Source organism: Ursus maritimus, unplaced genomic scaffold, assembly GCF_017311325.1.
Source record: "Ursus maritimus isolate PB19 unplaced genomic scaffold, ASM1731132v1 scaffold_2, whole genome shotgun sequence".
In the NCBI taxonomy this organism is placed as follows: Eukaryota; Metazoa; Chordata; class Mammalia; order Carnivora; family Ursidae; genus Ursus; species Ursus maritimus.
The window spans coordinates 20,877,217-20,901,331 of NW_024424452.1; the positions used below are offsets into that span (position 1 = coordinate 20,877,217).

At 46.2% G+C, this 24,115-nt stretch overlaps 1 protein-coding gene across 1 annotated transcript in view; it reads right to left on the reverse strand.

Moving 5' to 3' along the window:
* The window catches only part of PRKCB (protein kinase C beta), a 314,044-nt gene that overhangs the window by 65,446 nt on the left and 224,483 nt on the right, over positions 1 to 24,115 (reverse strand). Inside the window, 1 exon segment of the mRNA XM_040635210.1 lies at positions 18,743 to 18,889. Within this exon segment, the coding sequence (XP_040491144.1) occupies positions 18,743 to 18,889 (147 nt within the window).

Sequence of the window (24,115 nt, forward strand, 5' to 3'; positions counted from 1 at the left end):
CCCCCCCCCCCCCCCCCCCCCCCCCCCGTGCTCCAGTCTCAGCTGTCCCAGCTCCGCCCCCTGCAGGAGAGAGCCTGAACCACGATCCACCAGCGAGCATTCCCAATTCCCAATCCCAGGCCCACAGAAACCACAAGAGATAATATATGTTGTCAACTTTGAGTTTTGGGATCATATTTCATGCAGCAATAGATGACTGAACAGGTTCGTCTAAGTTCATATGTCCATGAACATAACCCAGGGCTGCCAGTGTGGCCCCTGTTACCTTGGCTTGTTTAATCCTTGGGTGTGGTTGTGCACACTCTTTTCAATCAAATTTTTTTTTAAGGCTTCAATTAAGAGAAGCAAGAGAGATGGAATTCATTCTGCCTTCCAAATGTGTCATCTTTTCCAGTCCTATCCAGGATTTGGAAGGCGGGCCAATTCATCCATTCATTCAGTAAACATTACATGTCTAGGATGTGCCAGGCACTGAGATGGGCACTGAGGATGTGGAGTGACAAGCTCATGAAGCTCGTCCTCCTGCACGAGTAGTTACCAAATTCAGTTATGATTCAACTCCAGCAAGAGAAGTGCACGGGGCTCCGTGAGTATTTGAGTGGAGACCTAACCTGTCTTGTGGGTCAGCGAAAGATGCTCCGGGGAAGTGAGAGCTAAGCGCAGACCTGAATGATGAACAGAACTAGAGGCGTATTCTAGGCGGCATATTGCAGGCAGAGGGAGGAGAACAGTGCTCCCTTAGGATTAAACCATCTGAATCCACAAACCTTGGTCTAGAATTACTGTAGGAAGTGAGCATGCAAGCTCTAGAACTCAGATTCTGGATTCCAATTCCCAACTGCCTGAGACAGAGCAAACAACTATCTCTAGCAGAACAGGAGAGCTCCAGCAAAGAGAGCGGCGCTGGCACCAAGCCGGAGACTGGACAGGCAAGAGGTGGTGTTCAGAGGCAATGATGAACAAAAGTGATATTGGAGGGAGGGTCATCCTGGGAAGGGGGTGGGTCTTATGCAGTTGGTAATGATAACCACTCCCACTGCTTGCTCACGCTGCGCAGGATCTCATTTAATCCCCACACAAAGGTGGAGTGGGAACCTTTACTATCCCCACTTTGCAGACAAGGAAGCCAGGACTTAGGAAGCATGGTGACTTGTCCAAAGTCCCTCTACCAGGAAGTGAAACTTCTGGTGTCACCCATCTCCAGAATCTATGCTCTTAACCATATTCTATCTGATTCTCTGGACCTCAAATACCCAGTGCTCTGCTACAGTAAATTTTTTTGTTTTGAAAGAGAGAGAGAGAGAGAGAATCTTAAGCAGGCTCCACATTGAGTGTGGAGCCCAACGCGGGGCTCGATCTCATGACCTTGTGATCATGACCTGAGCCAAAATCAAGAGTCAGACACTTAACTGACTGAGCCACCCAGGGGCCCCGGCTATGGGAAATTATTTAAATTACTTCTTTAAATTATTTATTAAACTATTATTGCCAGAGTGTTTCAAATTCAGCTCCAGATCCCAGCCCTGCTCCTCGCTTTCCTACCCACCCCACCTGCTGAGGCTTGGGACCTTACAGGCTACTCCATGGCCACAGACGGAAGGGTCATTTCCTTTTTCCATTTCTTATACAACCACGAACAAACCATTCATTTACTTGGCGAGAGGGGCTTGGTGTGAGTTGGAGCCACAGCCGTGACTCCAGCTCATCCATCCACAAGTTCTTTCGGGGCTTCTGTGCCAGGCACGGTGCTAGGCATGGGTGATGAGGCCACAAGCAGGAAGGGTATGGCCCTGCTTTCAAGCATGAAGCGGCTTGGAGAGATCTTCCTCTCCCTGTGCCCCAACGCACTGGCACGGGAGAAGAAAATGGCAGAGAGACAGCCATTGCCGTGGCCACAGTGATGGCCACGTTCTAAAATGTCCCTTTAAGTGCCAGCGAGCTATTGCTTTTCATTAATTGTCTCATGAAGTTTCTGGAGTTTCCACTTCAGTTAATACCATCATAGAGGGCGTGGGCTGTTTGTTCAGCTGTCCCTCCATCTCCAGGGTGAGGATTCCAAACAGATTGAAAGGATGTGTTGAAGTGACGCTCTTATCAAACTCCAAGCCACATCTGTTACCCAAGAATCTTCTGGGAGAGATGTGATAAATAACAACGTTCCGGTGGCAGCAGAGAAAATGTGGGAAAGTAGCCCAGGGATCCTGGCTGCAAAGTTTGTTGTGCGCTGAACTTTATTGGTGAATCCAAATGGCAGAACGTGCCCGGAGTCCTGGCCTCTGGCCACAGGAAGGTGTCGCATACTGGTTAGGGCATGGGGTTTAGAGTCAGAGGACCCAGGAGCTGTCCCAGTGCCACCACACACTAGACGCACGACCCTGGGAAAATCACTTAACTCTTCTTCCTCTGGACATAGGAACAACGATAATTCGCTTTTGGTGGTAGTGCGGGATCTTGGTGGGATAAAGTGAGCAATGTGCACACCTTCACTCAGCACCCCGCAGGGCAAAGGATGAGAGCTTAATACCTAGCAGTTGTCCTAGTTTCTTGGGGCTGCCATAACAAAGAACCAGAAACTGGGAGGCTTAGCACCACAGGATTTTATTCTCTCATAGTTCTGGAGGCCAAAAGTCCAACATCAAGGTGTTGGCGAGCACACTTCCTTCTAGAGGCCTCTGTCTAGATTCTCATGGAGAATCTGCTCCATGCCTCTCTCTCCTAGCTTCTAGAGGTTGCCAATAATCCTCTCTGCCTGTTTTCATGTGGCATTCCTTCCCAGGCCCCTGAGTCTGTGTCCAGATTGGCTTTTCTTTTAAGGACACTGGCCACTGGATTAGGGTCTACCGTAACTGAACTTGATTACACCTGCCAAGACCCTCTGTCCAAATACGGTCACATTCATACAGATTGTATTAGTACTTAGACATATATTTTGGGGGAAGACAATTCTATCCACTATAGTAGTTATCATCAGTTTCACCTTTTCAGACAATGATCGGGATGGGGGGCCTGCTTATGATCCTTGCCCACCAGCACCAATGTCCAGTTCTCAACGGGCTAAGGAGATTTGCCCTGCAGGGACTGTGGGTCCGCGCACTTACCAATGTGCGAAGGTAGGCATAGTTAGGGACCAAAGACCCTGCTCCCTGTTCCCCCAGCTTCTACGGACACCTGCCAAAAGTCCAAAGCCAAATTGAGTCTCTCTTAACTCCTCTCAGTTACGTCCCTCGTTCAATACATCAGCAAGTTCTGTCAGCTCTTCATTCAAAATGCATGCCCTATCCAACCTCCTTGCTGATCTAAGCCACCACAATCCTGAGTCTAGTCTCCTGAATTGTCTCTTCATTATTCTTTGCCTCCCCGCTACTTGTTCCCCACCAACACGTGCACTCTGTTCCATGTACCTCAACAAAGCTTTAAAACTCAAGTGGGTCCCTGTTCGCTCCACCCTCCTAGGATCTTCCTCTCTTCCCACTGCACTTAGGACTCTTCCCCCGGATATGCCCAAGTTTGCTCCCCTATCTCCTTGCAGAGGTCCTCCCTGACCACCTTCTTGAAAGTTACAGCCCCGATTGTCATTCCCCCTCCCTTTCTTCTACTTGGTTTTCCTTCATAGCACTCACCATACCTGACGGCATAGCAATCTCTTTATTTTCCTCCCTCCCTAGACGTAAGTTCTAGGAGAGCAGGTCTTTTGTTTGAGTTGTTCACTGGTGTATCCCTAACATCTAGCACCTAGTAGACTCTCAAGGAATATTTGCTGGATAAATGAATGAAAAAGTCCAAGTGGGGGGAAGTAGCTTAAAAAAAAGAAACCCTAGATCTGGGCCACTAGAGATCTCCAGTGACTTCGGTCTCAGCATTGTTTAATTTGTATATGGCTATTTCCAACCCACATTTCACAAAGAACTTGAGGTAGCATTCAAGATTACATAATATAAACATCTGGATTTTATGGCATGTAAATTATACTTCAATAAAGGTGATTAAAAATGATCATACCCCATAGAGTAAGTATGTGTGTGTATTTTCTCTCTTCCTTCCTCTCTCTCTTTCTCTCTCTCTCCCTCTCTTTCTCCCTCCCTCCCTCAGCTTCCTGGAGGCCAAAGCAACCAGAAACACATGAAACATAACAAAAGTTCATATTTCCTTTAAGGAAAAATCACTTTTTGAAGAGAAAAATAAGCTTTCCCTAGAACTTAGGTCTAAAAGAAATGTCTTGCATGGATCTTGAACATGTAGTGCTATAGTGGATGACGTTCCTAACAACATCCCTACCACAGGGGCGGGAAAGGAGGAGGAGGAGGAGGAAAGACCAAGCATCTAGCATTGTCAGAACATGCAAGCTCAGCTACCATGCTGGGATTGGGAAAAGATTCTAATTTGAACTCAAATGGTACACTGAAAAGAGAAAGAGAGAAACTTGGGGCTCATAGGGCCCCCAAACTCCAATCTGGGAGAAGAGGATGGGTAAGGTGCTTGAGCTGAGGTCAGCACGGGACAGGGAGGCAGAAACAAGTTAAAGGCCGGTGTGGACACTGTCCGCCCACTGCAGACCCCCAGACACCCCCCCACGCCCACACCACGAGGGAGTAGTCTTGTGCACCAGGCTGGGGGTAGGCGTTGGGAGCTTGTCTGCTGTAAGGTGTGCCTCCTCCTTTATTTTAGGGTTCCATCTTTTCGAGGGTCACCCCTGCTGTCCGGGCTGTCCCCTGTGGGTTTCACCGAGCCCCTCAGAGGCCAGCAGAGGGTACTTTCGATCAGCTCAGCTCTAAGTTTTGTTTTTTTTTTTTTTTAAAGATTTTATTTATTTATTCGACAGAGATAGAGACAGCCAGTGAGAGAGGGAACACAAGCAGGGGGAGTGGGAGAGGAAGAAGCAGGCTCATAGCGGAGGAGCCTGATGTGGGGCTCGATCCCATAACGCCGGGATCACGTCCTGAGCCAAAGGCAGATGCTTAACCGCTGTGCCACCCAGGCACCCCAGCTCAGCTCTAAGTTTTAAGGCAGATACGAAGCCCCCTGACTCCTTCCCATCCTTGGCTGGGGTTTGCCTCGCGTGCCTGCACCAAGCTCTTGTTTCTCCAGGACGCACATTAGAATTCCCTGTGAGCTTTTAGAAGCTGATGCCTGGGCCACACTCCAGACCCATTAATCAGAATCTTCTAAATATTGGGGGCCTTCTTGTGCCAGGCCTGGTCTGTCCTGGGGAGGACGCAGTGGTGACTTGGCAGGCCATCTGGATGGTGGTGGAATTAGGGGCTGGAACCCTGGGCAAATGCCATCCGTCTGCCCTTCCAAGGGTGTTCACTCGCTTGGCCATAGGATTTTGAGAGAAATTTGGGTGCAGCCGAGTTACAAAATGAAGGGGAGCTTCAGCATCCTCATCTTGACAACATGACAGGTATCCTGACAAGCTCTTCAAGGGAAGCATGAGATTGTGATACCAACAGAGTCTGACGAGCTGGAAGTCTGCATCTAATTAGAACAGTAAAATCACAGTGGTACAGGCTCGGCTCTGTAATCATGAATTCAAAGCCTGACTGTCATGTGCTTGCTGTGTGATTGTGGGCAAATTACTCCATCTCTCTGAGTCTCAGTGCCCTCACCCATGAAAGGGGCATAATGACAGCTCCTCCCCCACAGGGCTGTTGGGAGAGCCAATGACGGAACGCAGGGAAAACTCGGTGCCCAGCCTGCAGCAAGCCACGCTGCGAAAGCAACAGCCGACTCGGGGAGCATGAAAGAGATGCTCCAGCGCCTTCGGTGGCTATGGAGGCTGTCACTAACCTTCCCCAAAAGAGACAAATAGAAAGGCAGAAAGCCGAAGCAATAGACCCAAATTTCTGCAAAATAGATTTCCCAGGAAATATGATGTAAAGTCGGGCATGAAAGCAAGGTCCTACTGTCTGTGCTTAGATGTGGGGCTGGCACAAGCCCTCTGCCAAAGGCTAAGAGGACGCTCACTCAGCGAGCTGCATGCTCAGGGTGGACAAGGCTTCCCTATGGAATCAGCAGACCATCTGTCTTCTTCTACAATTCCACATGGGGGAGGGGCAATATGCCTGGTTCCTAGGCCATCACAGACTCAACCAATGTGTGGAGGTTCGCCAAAGCCGTCCCTTGGACCAGGCCAGGAATAATAAAGAGTTGGCTCAAGCCACTCAACTCTTGGTAACCAGAGGCCTGGAATGGGGGGCAGATCCATATTAACCCAGAAATCTTGTAGCATGTTGGATGTGGGGTTAAAATGCAGACAAGTGTCCATCAATCCATGGGGCCACAATGATGACCTGAGAGCATAAGGCATGTGAAGAGCTTCTCGGATAGAAAGAACTGAAGGCACTGTGCTCGCCGTGCTCGCCGTGACCGATGAATCGCGTGCCTTTAGGGGCTTTCCCTATGTTCAACTTTCACCAGACGCGAAGATGTCCTAACATGCTCTAGGTTATCTTGAAGGCTCCAATTTTGACTCTCCAAAGCGTATTCTTATCGTTCAAACTTTGGATCAAATTTCCTAAGCGCATATGTCCGCACATATGTGTGTTTAGGTTTTATTTTTAATGGTGGTCGGATTAATCAAATATGAAGTCATGTGATTTGGGGGAAGCAAATGCCTTTGCCTCCAGGAGCAAACTGGAAATTAACAGTCTAGAAATGATTTCTGGCAACTGGGGAGAACTGCTAATTGAAGAAGTACTTCAGGAAAAACTGAAAAGTGATACAGTGGGGAAAAGATGTTAATTGGGAGTTAATAGTGTGGATCGGGGTAGGACTTGGTGGGTACCATCTCTAAGCTGGCCAGACAAAAAAAAAAATAAAAGCTGGGATACTCAGCGTGCAGATCAACTCAGATGATACAACTTGGTTATTTCATGATTTATTATGTAAGGCTTTCCGTATTTAAAATAAAATCTCTTTATATGGTTACATATGTATGATTCCAACTATATGACATTCTGGAAAAGGCAAAACCATGGAGACAGTAAAAAGATCAGTGGTTGCTAGGGGGTAGGGGGGCGGGAGGGATGAATAGGCGGAACACAGGATTTTTAGGGCAGGGAAACTATTCTGTCTGATACTATAATGGTGGATACATGTCATTATACATTTGTCCAAACCCACAGAACGTACAACACCAAGGGTGAATCCTAATGTAAACTGTGGGCTTCGGTTGATAATGACGTGTCAGCCCAGGCTAATCAACTGTAATGAATGTACCGCTCTAGTGGGGGACGTTGATAATGGGGGAGATTAGCTGAAATTTCAGATCAGAGGTCAGGGTAACAGGTGCTAAGATTAAGCCTTTTAAAATGATGCCATGTGACACCTCAGATTTAATCAAGTTGAACTACTGCCCACTAAGCAGGGAGAGCTGAAGGAAGTGTGAAAGGAAGTTTAGAATGGAAGTCCTTTTAACCTAGTCAGCTCGGGGCATGCTATTGTTAAGCAAATGTCACTACTCTGAGGGAGGAATGACTCACAGCCAAGGCTGGGGAGGGGGGTGGGATAGTGGGGAGTAAGAGATTTTGAACCATGAAATGCCTAGCTCCCGTGTTTTCAATGATGTTTAGTTGGATTTAATTAAAAAAATTTTTTAATGGTTTGATTGGGTTGTAAGAAGAAATGCAAACATTTCCAAACCCTAGGCTGTCTCACTTCTAATTATTGAGATCATAGGATTGGTAATGATAATTGAGAGGTATCAACTCTAGTTATTGTAGCGTTCTTTAGAGACAGAAGCAATGCTCACGACATGTATGTTCAGTCAATTGTCTTTGAATCATATGTTATATTTGACAAGGCTAGATGGTTAAAATAAAAGCAGATTTAATTTGACTGTTTTTTCAGATGGTTCCCGGGAAAACAAACCAATAATTGATGCCTTTTACCAAAAGAAAATGCAGCGAAACCCTTAAGGGTCCGTCATTGATTTGAACAATTAGGTTGCACAAAGGAAGCCTGTTTCTCTATAATCTGATCTGCCCTGGGTGCACAAGCCTCCCTTTGCTGGTGGTGTTACAGGCTAACAGCCAACTGGGTTTCTCCGAGGCAGAAATCAAGCACTTTGAGCGCAGGTGGGCTGTGTGGCCTAATGGTTATGTACTCAGGAGCCAGACTCCCTGGGTTTGAGCCTGCATCCACTGCTGCATGAATCTGCAAGTCTCACGCCTGTCTCAGCCTCTACTTCCTCATGTGTAAAATGGAGCTAACAACAGTACGCTGCTCGGAAGATGAGGAAGGCATACAAAACGTCTAGACAAGTTCTCAATGCTCAAACTGTATCATCAATCTCTGCAGTGGTTTTCGGGGAGGTCAGGACATAATGTGGAACTGGACAGGAGGGGGCACTGAGACAAACTATGTTTAATCCTGTTAACTACCCATAATTGTGCATCCAAAATTTTTACTATGGGTGTTGGGTAATGACAGCCTACAGGCTTCTGCTATGATGTTTGTGGTAGAAAAAATTATGGGGTATGCTGTTAGAAACCAGGGATTCATCTTAACAGGACTGTGCATTTCTGTATGAGCGCATAAAGATGCAGTCTAGATGGATATGCGGAGGGCAGCAGGAACCGTGACAGCACAGTAATTGGACTAGTGGCCATGAATTATCGCCCGAGACAGAGCTTCCATGTTAATAGGCTCTAGCTGGCCCTTCGGTAGCAGGACTCGATTTAACTTTGTATTATTTTTCCCAAAGCGTAAGGCGACGTGTTCAAGAATATGCAGACTTAGAAGAAACTCCCACCTTGGCCTGCACACCAGACAGGCCAGTGATTTCCTTCCTACTCTTAGAGAAACTGCTCATACCACCTCTTCTTTTGGAGAGTCTGATTCTATTGCCCTTCCTGACAGATGGCTGGAAAAGCACCTCACTCCCCATGGCCACAGCTATAACTGGATCATGGGGATCCCTGAGCCACATTGGCCCATCAGCTTCTCTTTCCCGGGCCCATCAGCGTCTCTTAAAATTCTAGGTAAGTCTAGATTTGGAAACTAGACATTGAGAATTGGGAGAGACAGTAGCAAGAAGCAGGGATGGCAGCCTGGGTGCTCCCAAGAGGGAGGCCCTGGTTGTTGGTTTCCTGGAAGCGTCCTTGTTCTGGCTGTACTTCCTGCCTTTGGGTATCAATGAGATACAAAGAAACACACCACGTCTTTCTAATAAAGACCCCCTTTGCTCACTGTGGCTTGACAAGCTGCTTGCAGCAGGGCAGAGGCTTAGAAAACTTGAATTCCAGATATTTTCTTTCCCTCAACATCATTAATTTTGTCGGGGAAATGGACCCTTATAATGTCTTGTTCTGGAATGGACTCTACTCGGAGGAGTGAAGGTTGGGGCTGTGGAAGAACAGCAAGTCATTGCACTGAGGGGAGTCGTGGAAACAACAGGAGGGTGGAAGGGCCTCCCAACGATCCAGGAAGATGAGTTGGCAAAAACACGCTGCAATCAGAATTGCATATGAAAGACTGGGGGCTGGGAGGAAGGTGCCATCCCTGGGAGAGAACCAAAGAGAAGGCAGGAATCCAAGATCAGACAGCAAATGTCAAAAGGTTCCCTGGAAGAGGATTAAAGGAACAGGTAGCAAAGACTTTGAGCTGCCTGTGAACCATATGATAAAGGCGCTCACCATATGGTGCAAGAAGATAGCAACGCAGGTTCAGGGAAAGGAAAGTGCTTTTGTCTGTAGGATTATATAACCATGTCTAATGTATGTACGCGTATGTGTGCGTGTCACTCCACACCACTAATGAGATTAAAATTAGGAGACATTCCCACATCAGGAGCTCCAAGACTCAGGAAAGGCCTTTGTTATGGGTTTGAACGAAACTGCTTTTTAATTTCCTCAGGCAATTTCTTCCTGTCTTAACTCAGGGCTGCGCTTGGTTCCAGCAGAAGACGCTGTAGTCTGGAGCTTGGAGCTCTGGATTGCTCTCTTGTGCAAGAACCCAAGGCTTGTGCTGCTGCAGCATGCTGCTGGCTCTCGGGGAGACAAGGCTGGAGGTTGTTGAGGATGCAGGGCTGGGGTGCTGGTGCTGGCAACTGGAACCCACTTTAGCTGGCAAACGAATCACAGTCCTGGGGGGGCCACAATCTTTTTAGGGGCTCATGAAAGCATTTTAGTTTCTTTCAAAACCACAAGGAAAAAATGGGCTTTTAGGTTGAAGAAAATGCTTTAACGTACTATATCAATACATTTGCCCTTATCATAATGCAGTCACATATCATTTTTAACTTTTTTTTCCACAGCAGGAAGAGGGACCCACAAATGCCATTAAGCAGCTCTGTAGCAGTTTTTACACTGCTGTTCCAAAAAATACCAGATTAGCAGTTTGGTGGAGATAAGCGAACCCAAAGCAGAGACAAATGCTGTCCAAGATGGAAAGATGCAACAGGAATCCCAAAACCTACTTTCAAGTCCTGGTCCTGCCTCCTTCCACTGTGGCTATTCGGCCTCTGTGACTTACAATGTCCATGTAATATAATAGGGTTAATGTCAGTACCCTACATACCTTGCAGGATTGAGGTGAGAATTCATATGATGTAATGCATGTAAATCCATAGCATGGTCCCAGGCAATTCCCATGAGCTCCATCAAAGTTAGAGACAACGGGGAAGGGGTGTGCGGAATTGGAGAGGGAGGAGGGGTGAAAGACTGGGTGCAGGTTAGGAGAAATGGAGGTCAAGGGCTGAAAAAGAACCAGCTGAGAAGTTACCACATGCACGAGAGATGCCTCCCCTGGCTTGGAGGATCCCATCAGCGAGGTCCACAGAATGGGGAGAAAGGCAGGGCTGGAAGGGGGAGTCCATTATCATGAGCCTTTTCTGGAATCCCTGTGATGGCTCAAAGGTCCCATGAGCATCTGCACATGGATAGGGGATTGACGGGCACAGTGATGGGGGAGAGCAGGCAATCTGGAGCCTTCTGTCAGTATGGGCATGCGCTTTGCCTAATGGCAGAGGCTCAGAGTAAAACCAAGGCATGTAAACTCTGCTTACACTCAGAGGGAAAAAGAAGAGAGGGGGCAAATGAGAAAATTAGAGGGAAAACTGTTAATCTCTTAGAACACGTCCATGATCTGGCGAGGTGACCACTGATGGGACCAGGAATGCAGGTGTTAAGTATCAAGCAATCAAGAGCACACGTATCTAAATCAAACCCGGTCTGTCAAATGCCACTGACCACCCGTGTGACTTTATCAAGTTCTTTTAACGTCTCGTCTGTCATTTCCTCATCTATAAAATGGGGATAATAGCGACTACACTAAAACGGAAGTATGAGTCAATACACAGAAGCTCTTACCACAGAGCCTGGTGTATAGTAAGGACTCAAATGTTAGGCGGTCGTCACCATCATCACCACCACTATTGAAACAGATGTTCCATGAAGGCAGATACTTTTGTCTGTTTTGTTCACAGCCATTTCCTCTGCACCTACAAGAGTGCCTGGCACATAGTAGCTGCTCAATAAATACTTGTCCAAATGAATGAATCCTTAATTACACCTGTTGGTGAGCAGTTTATAAAAGTGAGAACATCTCCTGGGGGTGGGGCGTGGGTTCCAATCTCAGTCCCAGTTCCTTTCCCTCATGTCTGCCCTCTGCTGTCATAAGTAGCCACCATGCCTTGTGCTCAGATCTGGAGACGAAGGAGCCAGGAGATCACTGATAAAAACTGGGAGACCTGTGTTTCAGAATTTGCTGAGGGTAGAAGTCATAGTGCAAAAGGATATGGTGTGGGTGGGGAGGAAGTGGAGGCAGCAAATCTCAAAAGGGTAGTTTCAGTCTCTGGATATATTCAGTGAGGAAAGGATGGAGAAGGGAGGGTCAAGATCACAGGAAAGATTTTTAAGGATACAGGAAATGTTGAGCATGCTTCTCATCTAAAGGAAAGGATGGGCAGGACAGGGAAGATCAGACACTTTCTGTACCTTCCAGATATGCACAGAAGAAAGAAGCAAAAGAACTCATGCTCTTAAAAAAAAAAAAACCAACAATAGTAATTGAAGTGCCAAATTCTTGTGTGAACATAAGATCTTTAAGACAGTTTTTCACAAAACGGGGCACTTGCACCATCAGCAGTATAAGGACAAAAGCAATCTTCTTTTAATAAATTCTCCTAAAACGGTATTAAAATAAATATACAAGTGGTAGATCAAGCCTGTGATTTTATATATATTCTTTTTTAGGGCAATGTTAAGAGAAGAAAAAGAAGTTAATTAAATCCATTTAAAGAAAAATATTTAGGGGCGCCTGGGTGGCACAGCGGTTAAGCGTCTGCCTTCGGCTCAGGGCGTGATCCCGGCGTTATGGGATCGAGCCCCACATCAGGCTCCTCTGCTAGGAGCCTGCTTCTTCCTCTCCCTACCAGGCTACCAGGCAAAAATAAATAAATAAATAAATAAATAAATAAATAAATAAATAAACAAACAAACAAACAAACAAACAAACACATGCATGAATAAACGAATATTTGGGAAACTTGGGTAAGGCTATATTCAACCCTGTTGTATGCTCTGAATTTTGAGCTAAAGGGACGGACATCAGCACCTTGGACAGTGACACGAACATTCAAAATCTCTAGGGGTACCTTATTGAAAGGGGCCACTTCCTAACCCTCAAGTAGCCTCCATAGTGACACTCGGGCACTAACGTCACCAGCCTCCTGGGCATTATTCCAGGAAAGTCAAGCACTTGGAGAGGAGGCTGAATGGTGTCTCACCTCTCAGTTTTTTATTTTAAACTTTCTTAGATACACACAGAGCAACAGACCTGGATGGGACTTTTTCAAGACTTAAGTGCTATACCTGGGCACCCAGTTTCTAAGGACTTTCTGCTTTTTCCTTTTAATTTTATAAGCTGCTGACTTCTTCCTACTTGATTTATTCCTGGCTTATGCTATGCTTCAGGAAAAGCAGCACTAACACCTGGCATGTTCCATGACTTGAACACAAGGAAACGTCACCAAGAAGAGGAGTTTGAAGTGTTTTGTTTGTGGAGCATGATCACCTGGGAGTTCTGAGGGCAAAAGTCAGCAGGTCTTTTGTGTCCCCAAGAAAAATTCCATCCAGAGCTGAAAAGTACGGAGTGTGGCTGATGCTACTAGATTTTCCACCAAAATTGTTCTCCCAGCCTCCCTTGCACTGAGGCATGGCCATGTGACTAAATTCTCCCTAATAGAGTGTAGGCAGAAGTGATGGGTGTCACTTCCAAAGCAAGACTTTTAAGAAGCAGCTTGTACCTCCTCCATACTTCTCCCCCTCCGCCCTCGGAATGTAGACAAAAACAAGGCAGTAGAGATTAATGGAGTCATAGAAGATGGAAGGAACCTGGGTCCCTTAACCACCATATGGAGAGAGTGGGTGAGGTCAGGAACACCCATCTCAGACTATCACATGAATGAAAATTAAGCTTCCATAGTGTCAGCACCAGTGTACATTTGGGGGTCTACTTGTTATGGCAGGTGAATCTACCCTAACTATTAAAGGAGCTTAGGCACCCTGGCCATCACACAGATCAACCAAGCCTGGCTCGAGGACGGGGTCAGGAAGAGGAGACCTTCTGAGATTTCATGGACTTGCCCACTTCCACGATGCAAAGCTAACTTAACTCATCCTTCAGGTACAGCCCAAGAGCCACTTTCTCATGGAAGCCTTTGCTGACTTCCAGCTAGCGCCAAGCCCACCCCTGCAGGCTCTCACAGCACACGTCAAACACCACAGTTGCATGTTAATATCTATTAGTGTGATTTCTTGACTAATGTTTATATTCCCACTGCATTTTAAAGTATGCATTTTTCAAAAACTCATAGAATGATACATTGCTCTGTACATTTTGTTGTAGGTAAATTTTACCTTAAAAATTACCAAAACCAAATATTGAATTGGCTAAATGATATTTATGCGGAAGCATTTAGGGGTAAAGCGTATCAGTGTCTGCAAGTTGCTTTGAAATGCATTAAAAATGACTTGATAATGGGGTGCTTGGGTGGCTCAGTCAGTTAAGGGTCTGACTTCAGCTCAGTCCATGTACTCAGGGTCCTTGGATTGAGCCCTGCGTTGGGCTCCCCACTCAACAGGGAATGCTTGTCCCTCTCCTTCTGCCCCTCCCCCCTGCTCATGCTCATGCTCTCTCTCTCAAATAAATAAATAAAACCTTTTAAAAAATGGGTTGACAGAGAGTCACACAGAGGGACAGATGTGTGATAAAGCAGAACCAGGCAAATGCTAATTGTAGAATCTAGGCAGTGGGTATTATGGATATTCACTGTGTAATTCTTTCAACTTTTCTGTATTCACAATTTTTTTCACAATAAAATATTGGGAGAAAAGTTCAGTGAGAGTAGGGACCAGGAATATATTATATGAAAAGAATTATTCTATGTATATTTCATATTACTGATCATAGTGCTCTATGATTTGCTTCTGTTTTAATTGATATTGTGTCATGGACATCCTTCCATGATGACAGACAAGCAGACAGACAGAGATAAGAGAGACCTCATTCTTTTGAATATATCATGGATATACCGTTAGATATTGAACTTTCACATTATTGACGAACATTTGGACCATTTTCATTTTTTTTTCTATTACCAATCATCTTCCATGACAGAGCTTTTACGTAGACTTTTGTGTTGTTGGATTTGGACTTCTTTATGTTAGATCTATGTCCACCACAGCAGACACCTGCCTCCCCTTGCTCCCCACCCCATTAGCATAGGACCTTCCATAGGCAAGAGTCAGGCATATAAAAGAATAAGAGCGCTCCATTCAAATTTCTTGGCATAACTTTTAAAAAAGGGTTGGGTCATATAAATCACAAGCACATCTGAAGTCTCAGAAGACAGGCAATACTAGCATTAATTACATGTTTACTGTGGCAGCATTTTCGGATTAGAAGAATCAGGTTTATGATGTAGAGAGCTGTATTCATGCTCTGTACATACTTTATCAGGTACTTGCTGAGTTTACCTTACAGGGTCTACTCATGCAATCAAACCAGGCAGAACGTAGCTGCCCAATTTATATATTTGGAGCATAAGTCTACCTCCAGTAATCCCTTGAAAACCACAGAGGTTGAATTCTTGAAAAGTGTAGTGGTTGGTAAAGCTGAAGACAAAGATTCAAGGGATCATTAAAAACAGAGGGTGCAACTCATCATAAGAAAAAAGAATTATAACCTGGATGGGGACCAATGTTGACCAGACTTTGTGGTGATCATTTCACAATATATACGAATATTGAATCATTATGTTGTATACCTGGAACTAATGTTATATGGCAGTTAGACCTCAGTAAGAATAAATGAGTGAGTGAGTGAATGAATGAATGAATGAATGAAACATAAATAAATAAAATAGAGCACGAAGGATAAAACTAGAAAGAAAAACATTAAATAATCAATGACCAATACATTTGAATACTCTGTTACAAAAGTTCTAGAAGGCATCTATAAGTAAGCCAGGCATGCCAAGAAGCTATGCTCTGACAAGATAACCCTTCCAGGTAAACATTCCCACCTGGCCAGGCAAGTAAACTCTCCAAATTTTCCTTCATTTCAGAGTTTTTGAAACGGGGCTTACTCATTTGGAACTCAACTGTCTTCATGCCTGCTTTGCCTTGTTTTATTTCCACAGGTCTTAGCAAAAGGCATGTGTCACTCCCTAGTCACCCCACAAATGATGGTGGTGCTTAAGAGCACATTTTTCTGGGCCAGATCTGATCCAGTGGACCTGCGGGAGGAGGGGGTGAAGGCATCACCCCAAAGACCAATCTCTCCCCTCTTTGGAAGGAGGAGGGCCACTACTGTGCTGTGGTGTGCTGTTTAAATGGGTCAATCTCTATACCTGGCAAGACGGCTGGATGTTTAACGTAGGCATTCAAATATAAAAACCACATTAATTTAAAACCACGGTGGGCAACACTGGAGTTGCAAAGGATTACACTCTGTTTTAAAGGACCATCGAGGTTTTTTTGTGATTCTGTCTGGCTCTCATGACATACTGTTGTTCTCATCTGTGATTTGTTTGAGGCCATATCCCCAGCCTGGAATAGAAATCTCAATTATTGTAGCGGTTTCCATGGAAACATATGATCTATTTGCTCTCATTTCCTCACTGTTCCCCGATGACCCATTCTCCCACTTCTCCACCCACCTCCCCAATCCTGATCTTTTCCATAATGCCTACTGGCACTTCCATTCCTCAATCAAAAACTCTCCAACCTATATTGCGAAGTGACTGGAAAGGTGCAGAACTATGTGTTAGAGGATGTGAACCCCTGCAATAACAAGGACAACAATAAAAATGCATATTTATATGTGTTAAATTAGCACATGGGAATGGGAAACATGCAAATTAGATGAACACAATGTTTGCCTCTGGAGGGCAGTAGCAGTGACCAGGCACAGAAAGGTGTGGACTTGGGTGGGAGCAGGTGTCTCAATGTTTATCCTTTCCATACAATTTTAATTACGAACCATATGAATACATCACTTATTAAAATTATAATTTAATTCCTACAAACTCCCCAACTGGCCCACATTATTAGAACCCCTTCTTCCTTTAGGCCACATCCATCCTTATCATCAAGGCAACCCACCCATCTTTGGAATCTAAGTGCCCCTGGTCTTCCTAGCACTTTAAATCTCTTGACCTCACCCATTTGTTTTTTTCATCCCTAGGCTTCTAGACTCCTTCTTTCCCGCCCAAGGTTATGACCCTCTTCCTGCTCTGACTTCCTTTCCAGCCTGGTCTAGACGACATTTTTATTCATTCATCCAATACATTTTTACTGAGCACCCACTAAACGCAGGTTCTGTTGGATCTGCAATGGGCATCTCTCTCTTCCCAGAATCCTTAACTCTCTTACTAACTTTCTGGCTCACTGACCCTGCTAATCTCCCCCTTAAGTCAAATCTGCCACCCACTTCTCCATATCCACACCCAGCTGCTCACAGGTGCTGGCAAAAATCACACAGAGGCATGGACCATTTCCATCACTGACTTTAGAGAGCTTCTCAGTAATCTTACTGTGTTTTCCTACTGTCATTCCCATTTCATGTCCAAGCTCTGCAAACTCTGCGCCACCATTCAGATCCCTTATTCCATCTCAGCAGATGACCTTGTGACCCACAGACTGAGAAAATCCATGCCTTCTTGTCCAGGCCCTGAATGGATTCAACCCATAGGCACTGGAAGTACAGTGGTGAACAGGACAGAGAAGGTCCTCTTCTTGCAGCGCTCAGCTCTTAGAAGAGAGACAAACCAATAAACAAACAAAAAGGATACCATCTGGTGATGGCCACTATGAGAGAGCAGAATATAATGGGGAACGAATGCATGGCCGAGGACGTGGTTAGGGAAGGCTTCTCAGAAGAGATGTTGTCTAGATTGCGATGGGAATTACAAGGAGTCAGCCATGCAAAGAATAAAGCGAACAGCATCGCAAAAGCTCTAAGAGAGGAAGGAGCTTTGAATGTTTCAAAAACCCAAGGACCACCATGGCCAGAATACTGTGGGTGACAGGGGCAAGCAAACGAAGTTGCCAGGCAGAGAACCGGGATCAGATTGTAAAGAGCAATGTAAGCCAAGAACGAAGTACGAAATTTATTCCGATGTGATGGGAAGTCACTGGGGAGTTTTAATCAGGGGAGTGCCTTGACCTAATGTAACTTTGACAAAATGACTAGCGCTGCTAAATGGAACGAGTACTGATTACAGGTAACAAGAGTGAAGCAGGTAAGTCAGTTAGGATATTCTGCAGGGGCCCAGGGGGTATGCGGGGTTTAGATTAGGGCTGCATTCGTGATGACACAGAAGGTAGTAAATGCGTGGCATGCTTTGGTGAAGGATCTGTTAGGATTCGTGAATGGGTTTCACATGGCTGGGGAGGGGGCAGGGAAGAGCAACTCCAGAAAAAGTCCCAGACTGGGGACTTGGGCTATAGAGATGGAGAAGAAATTTATATTTTTTGCACACCTGAATTCATGGTATGAGATTTATACGAGACATATTTGTGGCACACGAAGGGATTAAAAGACTCAAAACAACACTAAACAACTCAGGAATACTTATAACACAATCTCGACTTCGGTATCTCCTAGTATCTATAAAAGCACCCAGAACCACTCCACGAGTCCCTGGGTCATCCTTCAACACCGTTGCTGTCTGAAAGGAATGGTTTCCTTTCTTGGCTGCAAAAGCGATCTTTTAGGAAAAGCACATCGGATCGTGTCACTTCTCTGCTTAGAAACTTTCGATGGCTCCCCACTGCACTGAGGATAAAATCCAAACTTTTCATCACAGCTTACAAGGTTTTGCAGCATCAGGCCCCTGCTCATCTCTGCAATCTCATGTCCTACGACCTTGCCATGCTCATGACATTTTGGCCCCAACACCCTCTGATGGTCCCTAGAAGGTACCAAGCCCTTCTCTTCCTCAGGACCTTTGCACTTGCTACTCTCTCTGCTGGCAACATTCATTCCTAGCTCTTGGAATGGATAGCTAGTTCAGGGCTCACCTCCTCTAACGGTCTAAGTGGGTCCCCTCTTGATTTGTTTGTGGCTCACAGCACACTATTCATTTTCTTCATGGTTTTCATTACAAACTGTAGTGTAGTGTCTACTTCCTTTTCACTCTCTTCCTCGCTGGAATGTAAGCCCCATACGAACAGCAAATGTGCCTGCCTTGTTACCTGTCCTCTTGGAGTGGGTGCAGCCCCCATGCCATACCTACCTTGCCAAAGCTTCCTTTCCCGAGCACCATCAGGAAGTTAAAATCGGTCAGTTTCATTCGGTCTCTGTTCCCGTTGTTGTCAAGTTTGGATATGGTGTTGGTCGTCTTTTCTTCTGGAGCCTTGGTCCCCTGACTGATCTTGGCCCTCTGGCAGAGGAAGCACACAGAAAACATCATTAGGGTTTAAGGATGCCCTTGGAGGAAGCCAAGGTATCTGCCATGAGCTGTGGCTCCTGCGGCTCGCCCCTCCCCCTGCCTGCATCTCAATGAAAAGCATGGCCAATGACCGCTCTGCAAGCCCGAAACCTGGGAGCCATGCTTGACACTGCGGTTTCTCTTTTATCCATCATGCCTCAACCACCAAGGGGAAGAGTCCTTTCCTCCTCCTCGTTATCTCTAGAATTCACCTGCCTTTCATCTTCACCACTACCACCTGTCACCATGTTGCACTGAACAGCCCACCTTGGTTTCCCCTTCACTGGGCTTTTCATGCAACCATTTTGAGCTTCCGCTTCTTCATACCCAACCAAGTCACCACCTGCTTAAAATGCTTCAGTTGTGACCTTCACTGGTCTACATGGCCCAGTATGATCAGGTTCTCCAACCTCCTCACTTCTTGGACCCTTCTCTGTAACCCAGATTCATTCTCCTTTCACGTCCCATCTCAGGGTCTTTGCACCTGTTCTTGCTGCTTTGAGGGATGGCTATTGCCTCCTCCTTGCCAACCAAGATCCCCCTGCTTCACATTTTCACTTCCTCAGGGAAGCCTTCCTTGATTGACTGGATTATGTGTCCCTATTTGCTTCCTTCATCCATCTCACTTTCCATTTATATTGGATGGTAACTGTTCACTTGTTTTCCCCAACACACTGCAAGCTCTGTGAAGGCGTGGACTCTATCTCTGCAACTTCCCTAACAACACGGTTTCCCGCTATGTGGATAAGCGGATGGATGAGGCCCATGTTGGTCCTCAGTGCAGTGGGGGAGGGTCTTGCTGCTGTGAGCTGCAGAACAGTAACTCAGAATGGCAGCAGATTCTCTGCAAAGAGGAGAGAAGAGGAGGTCAGCAGTGAGAGCTGCAGCCACCAGGACTTTGTTCCTGGAGTCGCCTCTAGGGCTAGAATCTTGACTCTGGCATGGATAAGTGACGTGATCCTGAGTTAGTCATCTCTTCCACCCAGACATCCCAAACTTCAGCATCTCTCTCAGAGAAAAGGCCAAAGGCCAGAGATGTCCCGGTCCCTCTGTACTGTCTCTGATTTTTGGGCCTCTTCTCCTTTCATCAGCCTGGCCTCATTGCTGCTCTCTGAAAGCACCAAACACGCCCTTACCCCTGGGCCTTTGCACTTGCTGTCCCCTGTGCCTAGAGTTCTTTCCCAGAGCTTCCTCACTTCGGATAAGACAGCCTTTCCTGGGGCACCTGGGTGGCTTGGCTGGTTAAGCATCAGACTGCTTTTGGCTCAGGTCATGACCTCAGGGCTGTGGGATTGTGCCCCACTGTTGGGCTCTGTAGTTAGTGCAGAGTCTGCTTGTCCCTCTCCCTCTGCTCCTCTCCCTGCTCTTCTCAAATAAATAAAATCTTGAAAAAGAAAAAAAAAAAAAAGACAGTCTTTCCCAACACCAACATGCACAAGCTCTCAGCAATCTTCATTCCCCTTATTTATTTTTCTCCATATCCCTTATCGCCATCCTACAAACCCGTATTTACTTGTTTCTTAATTTCTCGTCTTTGTCCTCACACTAGAACATGAGCTCCATGAGGTCAAGGATTTTGTCTCTTCTTCTCCTTTCCCTGGTGTCTAGAGTGGTACCCAGCACAGACTAGGCACTTACTTGTCTTCGGTGAATGAACCTTTCTAAACCCTTTCAAGCAAATGGAGATCAGGACACTGACAGAATGTATCTTGGGGTTATTAGCACCATTCCTAGCACAAAGTAAGTGCTCAATGAATGGCAACTATTATAGTTGTCCTATTATTAAGTTGTCTTTTTTTAAAAAGGATTTTATTTATTTATTCCAGAGACAGAGAAAGGGGGGGGGGAGGAGCAGAGAGAGAGGGAGAAGCAGACTCCACGCTGAACAAGGAGCCCAACACGGGGCTCGATTTCAGGACCCCGAGATCATGGCCTGAGCTGAAACCAAGAGTCAGACACTCGACCGATTGAGCCACCCAGGTGCCCCTATTCGGTTGTCTTTTAAAGATAAAGAGGCACCAAACATTTTTTTCAGGGTTTTGAATATCGGGAGAGTCATTCATTAAAAAAAAATACTCATGGCGTGACGGCTACGGGCCTGGTGACGCTCTAGACACCAGGGATCAATTGGGAAGAAAAACAGCCATGGCTGTTGAGAGAATGTGCGCTGTAGCAGGGACTGGGGCCTCCCCCTTCGGGAGAGTTATCCAGGTCCACAACCTGATGTCCTCAGCAGAAACAGTGTTTATGGAGTGGAGAGCAAGACACATTCGAAGAAGCAAACACCGTCTAGTCTGGCCAGAGCACAGAATGCAAGACAGATGCGGCACGGGATGCAGCCCAAAGGCGAGGAGGACCAGGTGAACCCCGTTAAGAAGTCAGAGCTGATTCTGAGCCTGAAAGGCTTTAAGATGGGGGTCCCTGGGTGGTGCAGTCAGTTAAGCTCCGATTCTTTAGTTTCAGCTCAGATCATGATCTCGGGGTCATGAGATCGAGCCCTGTGCTGGGCTCTGAGCTCAGCAAGGAGTCTGCTTGAGATTCTCTCTCCCTCTCTGACTGCCCCCCCTCAGATAAATAAATCTTAAAAAAAAAAAAAAACAACCCACGGCTTTAAGGAGGCCATGGTATGATCATATTCCATTTAGAAGATCACCCTGGGAGGCACCTGGGTGGCTCAGTTGTTAAGCGTCTGCCTTCGGCTCAGAGCGTGATCCCGGCGTTATGGGATCGAGCCCCACATCAGGCTCCTCCGCTGGGAGCCTGCTTCTTCCTCTCCCACTCCCCCTGCTTGTGTTCCCTCTCTCACTGGCTGTCTCTTTCTCTGTCAAATAAATAAATAAAATCTTTAAAAAAAAAAAAAAAGAAGATCACCCTGGGTCCAGCGAAGAGACCCGTTGGAAGGAAGTGAATTTCGGAACCACTAGAAAAAATGACCACAGTCATCAAGGTGAGAGAGGGCAGGGCCCAACCTCGGGGATGTCTGCAGTGCAGATGGAACAAAGTGGATGGATTTGGAGGTGGACTCAGCAGAGCTGGGGGCAGCCTGGGAGAGGGGGGCTAAGGGATGAAGGACAAGTCCTTGGCTTCTGTGCTGAGCACCTGGAGGACAGGATGGTGGCAATTTCCACTAAGAGGAGGAGCGGAGGAAGGGCAGATTTGTAGGTGTGGGCAAGAGGGTGGAAGGAACCTGACTTGGGGCGTGCTGAGCCTCCGCCCTCCCCACAGTGCCTTACATGCGAAGTTTATTTCTCCCTCAGGAACTCTGTGTTCATCGTCGTCATCCCATTTGTGCTGCTGACAAAGCGCCCACCATTTTTCTTCTTCTTGTAATTAATGTTTTGTAAATTACAGTGGAGGGGCGCCTGGGAGGTTCAGTCAGTTAAGCATCTGACTCTTGATCTCAGCTCAGGTCATGATCTTAGGGTCATAAGATCGAGCCCCATGTCGGGCTCCGTGCTCAGCCTGAAGTCTGCTTGGGATTCTCTCTCCTTCTCCCTCTGCCCCTCCCCCCACTCAATCTCTCTCCCTCTCAAATAAGTAAATATAAATAAATAAATCTTTAAAAATATATAAAAATAAAAATTACAGTGGATACACTGAAATGTATACAATTTCAAGCAGATAGTTCTATGAGTTTGGACAAATGCATACACCCATGAACCCAAACCCCAATCAAGAGAGAAAACAGTTCCATCACCCTCAGAAAGTTCTCTGTGCCCCTTCCCAGCCAATCCTGCCTCCCACGAACACAGTGTCTGTTCTGATTTCTATTCCTATCGTAAGTCAGGTTCGTTTGTTCTTGAACTCATTAAATGGAATCACAGAGTGTGACATAATAAGGAGTATGTATCTGGTCTCTACTCTTGGTTCCTGATGCAAAGCTCCTAAAACTCGTGCAATTTCCTGATCGGAGCATCTTTTGTTCTAGTGAGGAGGCTCTTGGTGGGCTCCTGGATGGGGGATGGTCACCGGACAGACCAAATCATGATAGGAAGCTTGTTACTTTCAGCCCCATCCCAGGGCTGGAACTTGAGTTTATAATCGATCATGCCTCCCATGATGAAGCCTCCATAAAAATCCCTGAACTATGGAGTTTGGAGAGCTTCCAGAATGGGGAATCCCAAACCCGTGGGGGACAGAAGCTCCTGCACTCCTCTCAGACCTTACCCTATATATGTCCTCGTCTGGCGGTTCATCTGTATCTTTTATCATATCCCTTCTATACAATAAACCAGTTCATAGAAATAAGTGTGGTGAGTTCTGAGAGCCATTCTAGCAAATCATCAAATCTGAGAAGGAGGTATAGTGGGAACCCCTGACTGGTAGCAAGTCAGACAGAAGTGTGGGTGACCCAGGAACCCACCATTTGTGACTGGAGTATAAAGTGAGGGCAGCCTCGTGGGACTGAGGCCTTCACCTGTGGGGTCTGCTCTAACTGCAGGTGTCGTCTGTGAATTAAATTGTAGGACACCCAGCTGGTGACCACGGAGGACTGGAGAATTTCTTGGTGTGGGAAACCACACATTTGGTGAAGATATGTGAAAGTCTGACAGGCTTCCCTTTAGGGAATGAGTAGTCTTTGCATCTGGCTGCTTTTGCTCATCAGAGTGTTCCTGAAATTCACCCAAAATTCACCCATGCTCTGGCATGAATCAGGAGCTTGCCCCTTTGTCTTGCTGAGCAGCGCTCACTGTTTATGTTTATCCATTCTCTTCTTTATGGGCATTTGTGTCCTTTCCACTTTGGGGCTATTAACAAAGCTGCTGTGAACACACATGGTCAAGTTGTTTTGTGGGAAGATACATTGAGATTCGAGTGTCTCTGGGAGAGCCGAGTATCCACACCCAGAAAGCAATGGCCTATATGGGTTTTAGACTGAGAAATGGTATCTGAGCTGGAGACAGAGGTTTAGGGGTTACAGGCATAGAGCCAGTGGTTAAAACGTGAGCTCGTCGGGTAGATGGTAAAGAAGCAAAGCGCCTAAGACAGAAGTTGTATGGCCTTTTTTGGGGCCATATCTTGGCCCTAAATCTATTTGGGCCACCATTCCAAATCCTCACATTCCAGCCCCCGAGTTTTGTCCAGGCTGTCAAACACATTCCCTCCTTTCTCCCCACCCTACTGTCTTCCCTGCTTTAGGACCACGTCTCCCACCTTCATTGAATCATGACTCAGGAC